The following is a 10,000-nucleotide window of genomic DNA, read 5'->3' as shown; positions in this document are numbered from 1 at the left end:
GTTGGAGCCCTCCTGTTCTCCATGGAGACCCAGACCACCATCGGGTATGGATGGCGCTGTGTGACTGAGGAGTGTCCTGTTGCCATAGTAACCGTGGTGATTCAGTCCATCGTAGGCTGTATCATCGACTCGTTCATGATCGGGACCATCATGGCCAAGATGGCCCGGCCTAAGAAGAGGAACCAGACCCTGGTGTTTTCTAAAAATGCCATCATCGCCCTGCGTGACGGGAAGCTGTGCCTCATGTGGCGGGTTGGAAACCTGCGGCGGAGCCACATCGTGGAGGCTCACGTCCGGGCGCAGCTCATACGCTCGTACGTCACAGCGGAGGGCGAGTTCATCCCTCTGGAGCAGACGGATCTGAACGTGGGCTACGACGAGGGCACAGACAGACTGTTCCTCGTGTCTCCTCTGGTCATAGTCCACGAGATAGACCGGGACAGCCCCCTTTACTCCTTAAGCAGGGCGGACTTAGAGACCGACCACTTTGAGATCGTGGTCATCCTGGAGGGGATGGTGGAGGCCACGGCCATGACCACGCAGTTCCGTAGCTCCTACATCGCCCGGGAGATCCTGTGGGGTCACCGCTTTGAGCCGGTGATCTACGAGGACCGAGACTGCTACAAGGTGGACTACGCCCGCTTCCACAAGACCTATGAGGTGCCGTCCACCACGCAGCTCAGCGCCAGAGAGCTGGACGAGGCTGCAGGCCACGCCTCCTCTGCTGCTATTAGCCACGCCTCCTCTGCGTGTAAAACCACAGAGGACCTGATCCCCCGGTCTGTGAGCACCTTCTGCTACGAGAACGAGGCGGTCCTGAGCTGTGAGGAGGAGGACGACGTGTTCACCTCCTCGCACGCCGGAGGGATGGAGTGGAGCGAGGAGCGCAGGACTTCAGTCGACTTCCAGAACATGTTCCAGGACGCCGCCGCCGTGACCTCCAGAGGTCACAGCATCATGTGTGTGCTGGACATGGACAATAACCAGATGCAGTTTGACATCCTGCAGACCAGCATCCCTCTGGATCCAGTGAGCTATAAGAGCGAGGGGGAGATGGAGAGAGTCCAGTGAGGGGGGGGGGGACTTTATTTACATGCTCACCATATTCCTGTATTCATCAATGATGACAATATTCTGAATGCGTAGGAGTCATGTAAACACCTTATTCTAATTGTCATAACCCGATTATTAAAAACCTGAATAAGACCCCTGGCATAACCCGAATACTGGGTCATGTAAAGGCGATAGTCTGAATCCTGAATATGCTACTTCAAGGATTTGTTTACTTCTGTGCATGTTCAACATGGTGAGAAACACGCAAAAGACCCCTTACAGTGTAGGGGCGAGGAGGAGACAAATTTACTACTACTTGCTCCCAGCGGTCCTGGCTGTGAGTCTCTGCGGGGCTCTGGTTGGTATCCATGGCGTAACGCGTCTGTTTACCTCTCCATTAGTGCATGTCCATAGGATCCTGTTTGTGCATGTGTGTGTATTTCAGCCTATGTTTGTGTAGCATGTTAACTAGACAGAGTGTGAAAACGAATTTCCCCTCGCGGGATCAATAAAGTATAAATTATTATAAGTAACTCAAATACTTCATTTTGAGTAATTGAACCTTTAAAGGTCATATATCCTCCTCCTCCTAACCGTAACCCTGATCCTGTATTTGATCATGTCTATAAACCCCTCTATTTCAGCCCTGCTCAGAACAGGCTGTTTCTGTGTCTGTACCTTGAAATATGTAAATGAGCTGTGTCTGACCACGCCCCCTCTCTGGAAGGGCTCGGGTGTACTCGGTCTTTCTCGCTCCATGTCCTATAGTTTACGGTGAGAAGGCAGACTCAGAGGGCAGAACAAACACCTTGCTGTGGGAGTGTCACCCACCTGGGGGAGGGGCTACTGCCCTTTGTGATGTCATGAAGGGAAAATCTCCAAATGGCCTGTTTGAGCACACATTTTCTGAAAAGTGGAACAAGACGGAGAGGATGGACTTTTCTCATCATTGGGGGGTTTGTAGACGGACTAGAGACACATGTTAGAGTTAGAGGAACATGGAGAAGAGGATTTTAAATATGTGACCTTTAAAATCTGGATCGATCTCGAGCACAGCTCAGGAAGAAGACGACTGTAAGTATGATTTACTTCCTGCTTTGTGTTAACATGATGTTTTTTTTTTGCTTTAAGATGACTCAAACTGTAAACATGATAACGTTCTCCCAGAGCTGGAGAGACTTCAGTACTAAGCACTTTATTCCTTCCTTCTCCAATTGTTTACTGTTGCAAATAAATATATTTATTACATGTTGTCTCTCTTTTCTCTCGTGGTCAAAGAGGTGTAACATGCGGCGTCCCACAGGGCGGCGTCCCGCAGGGCGGTCGCCAGGATCGATCTGGACTCATTAAAGGAACAGAAGGAGGCCGTCAGATTGCACAAAGACATTAGGACGTTACCACGTGTATAAGCAGTCCAACGATGTAACTTCTCCAAACACCGTCACAACCCAGACTCAGCGAGCTGCACAAACAGGAAGTCAACACCCTTTCAAAATAATTTAAATTACAATTTATAGAAACTATAACAAAGCATCGAAATAAAAGAACCTTCAGTCTGAATCAGAGGAGACAAAGACAACAAACCAAAGGGACGCCATTATCGTTTCACTCAGTTAGGAACCTTCCTGAGCAAATAAGACAATTGGGATGCACCCCATGCCTGCCAGTGCATCAAATCAAATGAATTGGCTCCGCCCCTTTCTACCTGAAGGAAACCTGAAAGGGGAGAGAGACGAGCGCACGTATCCCAAACGTTACCAACGACCACAATGAATCTAAACACTTTTTCAAAGTCAAACTAAATTATAAATATTTCAAATGGTTATTATTTGACTTTGATGCAGAACGTGATGTTTCAGCATCTCTACAAAATAATCCATGAAGTTCTGATTGATTATTAAATGTTGACTTGATAGAGTAAACATCCCGCTGGACGTTTCTTTCTTTATCTTTTTAAAAAGTGATGAAATGATTTCTTTCAGTCTCTTCCTCCACTCATGAGCTGGTCGTGTCTGCCCCCTGGTGGACTGTGAACTGCATGTAGCTGCTTATTCTCTTCAGGGTGTTTCAGGAACTCATCTCAGTGAGGGTGAAGAGTTTCAAAATAAAACAAGACTCATGAGGGTTCAGAATGAAATAGGATTCATTAGATTTCAAAATAAAATAGGATTCATTAGATTTCAAAATAAAATAGGATTCATTACAAGACGTGTTTATGTTCTCTATAGAAGTTCATATTCAGGTTCATTCAGCCTCTGTGGGGCATCTCGTTTGACGTGTGTGTGTGCGTGTGTGTGTGTCTCTCTATGTGTGTGTGTGTCTCTGTGTGTGTGGGTGTGTGTCTCTGTGTGTGTGTGTCTGTGTGTGTGTGTGTGTCTCTGTGTGTGTGGGTGTGTGTCTCTGTGTGTGTGTGTCTGTGTGTGTGCGTGTGTCTCTGTGCGTGTGTGTGTCTCTGTGCGTGTGTGTGTGTGTGTCTCTCTGTGTGTGTGTGTGTGTGCGTGTGTATGTGTGTGTGTCTGTCCGTGTGTCTCTGTGTGTGTGTGTGTGTGTGTGTCTGTGTGTGTGCGTGTGTGTGTGTGTCTCTGTGTGTGTGTGTGTGTGTGTGTCTCTCTGTGTGTGTGTGTCTCTGTGTGTGTGGGTGTGTGTCTCTGTGTGTGTGTGTGTGTCTGTGTGTGTGCGTGTGTCTCTGTGCGTGTGTGTGTCTCTGTGCGTGTGTGTGTGTGTGTCTCTCTGTGTGTGTGTGTGCGTGTGTATGTGTGTGTGTCTGTCCGTGTGTCTCTGTGTGTGTGTGTGTGTGTCTGTGTGTGTGTGTGTGTGTGTCTCTGTGTGTGTGTCTGTGTGTGCGTGTGTGTGTGTGTCTCTGTGCGTGTGTCTGTGTGTGTGCGTGTGTGTGTGTCTCTGTGCGTGTGTGTGTGTATGTGTGTGTGTCTGTGTGTGTCTCTGTGTGTGTGTCTGTGTGTGTGCGTGTGTGTGTGTCTCTGTGCGTGTGTGTGCGTGTGTATGTGTGTGTGTCTGTGTGTGTCTCTCTGTGTGTGTGTGTGTCTCTGTGTGTGTGTGTGTGTGTCTGTGTGTGTGCGTGTGTGTGTGTCTCTGTGTGTGTGTGTGTGTCTCTGTGTGTGTCTCTGTGTGTGTGTGTGTATGTCTGTGTATGTCTGTGTGTGTGTGTATGTCTGTGTATGTCTGTGTGTCTGTGTGTGTGTGTGTGTGTCTCTGTGTGTGTCTCTGTGTGTGTGTGTGTGTGTGTCTCTGTGTGTGTCTCTGTGTGTGTGTGTGTATGTCTGTGTATGTCTGTGTGTGTGTGTATGTCTGTGTGTCTGTGTGTGTGTATGTCTGTGTATGTCTGTGTGTGTGTGTATGTCTGTGTGTCTGTGTGTGTGTATGTCTGTGTATGTCTGTGTGTCTGTGTGTGTGTGTGTCTGTGTGTGTGTGTGTGTGTGTGTATGTCTGTGTGTGTGTGTGTGTGTATGTCTGTGTGTGTGTGTGTGTGTATGTCTGTGTATGTCTGTGTGTCTGTGTGTGTGTGTGTGTGTGTGTGTCTGTGTGTGTGTGTGTGTGTATGTCTGTGTATGTCTGTGTGTCTGTGTGTGTGTGTGTGTGTCTGTGTGTGTCTGTGTGTGTGTGTGTGTGTATGTCTGTGTGTGTGTCTGTGTGTGTGTGTGTGTGTACTCTGGATCACATGGTCAGAGTGTGGAGTGCCTCAGGGTCTGGAGGCGATGGGAGAGGGGACTGATGCCTGACAAACTTTCTCTCTCTCTCGTCTTTCATGTCGCTCGCCCGGCGTCAGACAGTAAACTCTTTCATTCAGACTTCTCTGCAGCCGGCCGCCCTCGGACCCTGAAGGCCCCCCGCCCCTTCACGCTGCTTAATTCAATGTTCCGAGGAAAACTCATGATTGGAAAGTGACTTTTTAATCCTCGCTCGTTCCCATCTCTCCCCCTCCAGAAGCATCGCCCCTCTTCCTGTTCGCCCGCCGTCTGTGAGCACACAGGAAGTAAAACTCAGGTCATCCCGCTCTCACACACCGCACGATCAAGGAGCAGTGGTCGATCCTCACTTTCGTGAAGACAAACTGCAAAAATATTAAAGAAAAAGTGTTCACAGTACTTTCTGCATCATCAAAACACGAAACATCCACAAGAACGAAGCAGCCATCCAACACAACCACTCCAAAGCTGATTGAAGAACGTTTCCTCGATTATCACTGTAACATTACTGATTGTAAGTCCACATCAAAATTGGGATTTAAGTGTGGCTGTTCGGCACTGGTGGTGAGCAAAAAAGATGTCAGGAGGTAGAAATCAATGCAAAATAAGGTGGTTGATTTATTAACCAAAAATAGCACAAAACAACAAAACAAAAGTCCCGGGTAATCTAATAAAACAACTATATTACATAAACTGAAAGAAACCACAGACTCACAGCAAGCTGCCACCAACAAACATTTTCCCCTCTAGACTCTGGCTGAGTCTGGCTTTACACAAGAAAAAACCCAACTGGCCTCACTCTATCCAATTAAGCTCAGGTGATTTCACTCAGCCTAATCACTCTGCAGTCAGTGTAGGGAAGGTGGGGGCAGGTGAAAGGTATGGGAGAACCTTTTCACAATCACCTCAGCACCCTGGATACCAGAAATATGAGATGATGTTCAGTGACCGTCCAACCAAAGAGGAGGCTGAACTCTTTGTTTCTCATGAAGCCGCTACGTCTGTTACACGTTTAAAGGAGCAGTACGTAACTCTGACCCCTAGTGTTTAAAATGGGTACTGCAGTCTAAATTCTAAACATCATAGAGAGCTGTCTCCCCCCCCCCCTCCTCTCTAGAGTCCATGCTCACACAGGTCACCATGTGGTGGACTCTGAAGCTTCAGTGTTTATCCAGCTCTGCATGGGTCTGTAAACCTTTCTGTGTTCTAACCTCTCTCCATTTTTCAAAAGCATCTCCAATATTGATCCTAGTTTGAGCACGTTTCTGCTTGTGGAGCTTATTAGAAACATGCAGAGGCTTTTTAGGTCGGGTACAATCACTTCTATCTGAACCACTTCTCTTGCCCGCTTCCATCGCTGCAACACCTGTTGACCTGATAACTGCTCACATATCTGACAAACCGAGGGGCGTCCAAAACGGCCATGTGGGGGCATGCCTTCAAACCACAGATTTGATGTCTTCTATAACACATTTTTAAATAAATGGTCGGGTTATGAGTACATCCATCCTCCATCTTGTAAAAGTTTAAACCTCCAACAGGAACCTTTCATATCAACACGTCTGTTTGCATGTTTCTGAGCCGCCTGTTGTTGTGCTCAGCCAACAAGACGTCAAGCTAAATTAGTTATTTAACAATCATTTTTGTGGTTTTGTGTCCAGCGGCGAAAACAGAGTGTGTGAGAGAACATTGAGAGCACATCATGTCTGTGTGATGATGTCCCGAACAGCAAGCAGCCAGACGTGCAGCAGAAACACGGGGACAAAGGACCCCCTTGTTCCCCGCTGAATTCTTCAACATCATTTTCTGTGTTTTCCTGCAAATGACTCAATCTGCACGTCCCCCTCCTCTCATTCCGCCCGTTTATCATCTTCAACCGTGTCCGCTCGTCCTGCACAGACGGGATGTTTGGGAGTTTCCAAACCTCACCATGAAATCAGCTCATGTATGAAGATGACAAAAACACACACATAAACTTAGGTTGTCCCAATGTTCGCTACCTCGTGTTTTCAGACCAACGATCTGTCCGTCTGATGAAAGAATCAAAAGATCTGAAGCTTTATAAATGACAGAACTCCAAACCAAAAGAGAGAGAGCACTGAGCATGATGTGTGTAGATGTAGCATGGTGTGTGTAGATGTAACATGGTGTGTGTAGATGTAACATGGTGTGTGTAGATGTAACATGATGTAGCATGGTGTGTGTAGATGTAACATGGTGTGTGTAGATGTAACATGATGTAACATGATGTGTGTAGATGCAACATGATGTAACATGATGTGTGTAGATGTAACATGATGTGTGTAGATGTAACATGATGTAACATGATGTGTGTAGATGTAACATGGTGTGTGTAGATGTAACATGATGTAACATGATGTGTGTAGATGTAACATGATGTGTGTAGATGTAACATGATGTAGCATGATGTGTGTAGATGTAACATGTGTGTAGATGTAACATGATGTAGCATGGTGTGTGTAGATGTAACATGGTGTGTGTAGATGTAACATGGTGTGTGTAGATGTAACATGATGTAACATGATGTGTGTAGATGTAACATGATGTGTGTAGATGTAACATGATGTGTGTAGATGTAACATGATGTGTGTAGATGTAACATGATGTGTGTAGATGTAACATGGTGTGTGTAGATGTAACATGATGTAACATGATGTGTGTAGATGTAACATGATGTGTGTAGATGTAACATGATGTGTGTAGATTGTAACATGATGTAGCATGATGTGTGTAGATGTAACATGATGTGTGTAGATGTAACATGGTGTGTGTAGATGTAACATGATGTAGCATGATGTGTGTAGATGTAACATGATGTGTGTAGATGTAACATGGTGTGTGTAGATGTAACATGATGTAACATGATGTGTGTAGATGTAACATGATGTGTGTAGATGTAACATGATGTGTGTAGATGTAACATGGTGTGTGTAGATGTAACATGATGTGTGTAGATGTAACATGGTGTGTGTAGATGTAACATGATGTAGCATGATGTGTGTAGATGTAACATGATGTGTGTAGATGTAACATGGTGTGTGTAGATGTAACATGGTGTGTGTAGATGTAACATGATGTGTGTAGATGTAACATGATGTAGCATGGTGTGTAGATGTAACATGATGTGTGTAGATGTAACATGGTGTGTGTAGATGTAACATGATGTAGCATGGTGTGTGTAGATGTAACATGATGTGTGTAGATGTAACATGGTGTGTGTAGATGTAACATGATGTAGCATGATGTGTGTAGATGTAACATGATGTGTGTAGATGTAACATGGTGTGTGTAGATGTAACATGATGTAGCATGATGTGTGTAGATGTAACATGATGTAGCATGATGTGTGTAGATGTAACATGATGTGTGTAGATGTAACATGGTGTGTGTAGATGTAACATGATGTAGCATGTTGTGTGTAGATGTAACATGATGTGTGTAGATGTAACATGGTGTGTGTAGATGTAACATGATGTGTGTAGACGTAACATGATGTAACATGATGTGTGTAGATGTAACATGATGTGTGTAGATGTAACATGATGTAACATGATGTAACATGATGTGTGTAGATGTAACATGATGTAACATGATGTGTGTAGATGTAACATGATGTGTGTAGATGTAACATGATGTGTGTAGATGTAACATGATGTAACATGATGTGTGTAGATGTAACATGGTGTGTAGATGTAACATGATGTAACATGATGTGTGTAGATGTAACATGATGTAGCATGTTGTGTGTAGATGTAACATGATGTGTGTAGATGTAACATGGTGTGTGTAGATGTAACATGGTGTGTGTAGATGTAACATGATGTAACATGATGTAACATGATGTAACATGATGTGTGTAGATGTAACATGATGTAGCATGTTGTGTGTAGATGTAACATGATGTGTGTAGATGTAACATGGTGTGTGTAGATGTAACATGATGTGTGTAGACGTAACATGATGTAACATGATGTGTGTAGATGTAACATGATGTGTGTAGACGTAACATGATGTAACATGATGTGTGTAGATGTAACATGATGTGTGTAGATGTAACATGATGTAACATGATGTGTGTAGATGTAACATGGTGTGTAGATGTAACATGATGTAACATGATGTGTGTAGATGTAACATGATGTAACATGATGTGTGTAGATGTAACATGATGTGTGTAGATGTAACATGATGTAACATGGTGTGTGTAGATGTAACATGATGTAACATGGTGTGTGTAGATGTAACATGATGTGTGTAGATGTAACATGGTGTGTGTAGATGTAACATGGTGTGTGTAGATGTAACATGATGTGTGTAGATGTAGCATGGTGTGTGTAGATGTAACATGATGTAACATGATGTGTGTAGATGTAACATGATGTGTGTAGATGTAACATGATGTAGCATGATGTGTGTAGATGTAACATGATGTGTGTAGATGTAACATGATGTAGCATGATGTAGCATGATGTGTGTAGAAGTAACATGATGTAGCATGGTGTGTGTAGATGTAACATGATGTGTGTAGATGTAACATGGTGTGTGTATATGTAACATGATGTAGCATGATGTGTGTAGATGTAACATGATGTGTGTAGATGTAACATGGTGTGTGTAGATGTAACATGATGTGTGTAGATGTAAAATGTTGTGTGTAGATGTAACATGATGTAGCATGGTGTGTGTAGATGTAACATGATGTAGCATGGTGTGTGTAGATGTAAAATGTTGTGTGTAGATGTAACATGATGTAGCATGGTGTGTGTAGATGTAACATGATGTAGCATGGTGTGTGTAGATGTAAAATGTTGTGTGTAGATGTAACATGATCTAGCATGGTGTGTGTAGATGTAACATGATGTGTGTAGATGTAACATGATGTAGCATGGTGTGTGTAGATGTAACATGATGTGTGTAGATGTAACATGGTGTGTGTAGATGTAACATGATGTAACATGATGTGTGTAGATGTAACATGATGTGTGTAGATGTAACAAGATGTAACATGATGTAACATGGTGTGTGTAGATGTAGCATGATGTGTGTAGATGTAACATGGTGTGTGTAGATGTAACATGATGTGTGTAGATGTAACATGATGTGTGTAGATGTAACAAGATGTAACATGATGTAACATGGTGTGTGTAGATGTAGCATGATATGTGTAGATGTAACATGGTGTGTGTAGATGTAACATGGTGTGTGTAGATGTTGCATGATGT

The 10,000-nt window shown here is 44.1% G+C and overlaps 1 protein-coding gene across 1 annotated transcript in view; it reads left to right on the top strand.

Annotated features, from left to right (window-relative positions):
- The window catches only part of kcnj4 (potassium inwardly rectifying channel subfamily J member 4), a 1,631-nt gene extending 555 nt beyond the window's left edge, over positions 1-1,076 (top strand). Inside the window, exon 1 of the mRNA XM_061034262.1 lies at positions 1-1,076. This exon is cut by the window's left edge and continues 555 nt beyond it. Within this exon, the coding sequence (XP_060890245.1) occupies positions 1-1,071 (1,071 nt within the window). The 3' untranslated portion in view covers positions 1,072-1,076.
- Positions 1,077-10,000: the final 8,924 nt, after the last annotated feature.

The sequence above is a fragment of the Labrus mixtus genome, unplaced genomic scaffold, assembly GCF_963584025.1.
Source record: "Labrus mixtus unplaced genomic scaffold, fLabMix1.1 SCAFFOLD_224, whole genome shotgun sequence".
Classification (NCBI taxonomy): domain Eukaryota; kingdom Metazoa; phylum Chordata; class Actinopteri; order Labriformes; family Labridae; genus Labrus; species Labrus mixtus.
Note: the sequence above shows the minus strand (reverse complement) of the source record. Positions and strands in the feature narration are given on the sequence as shown.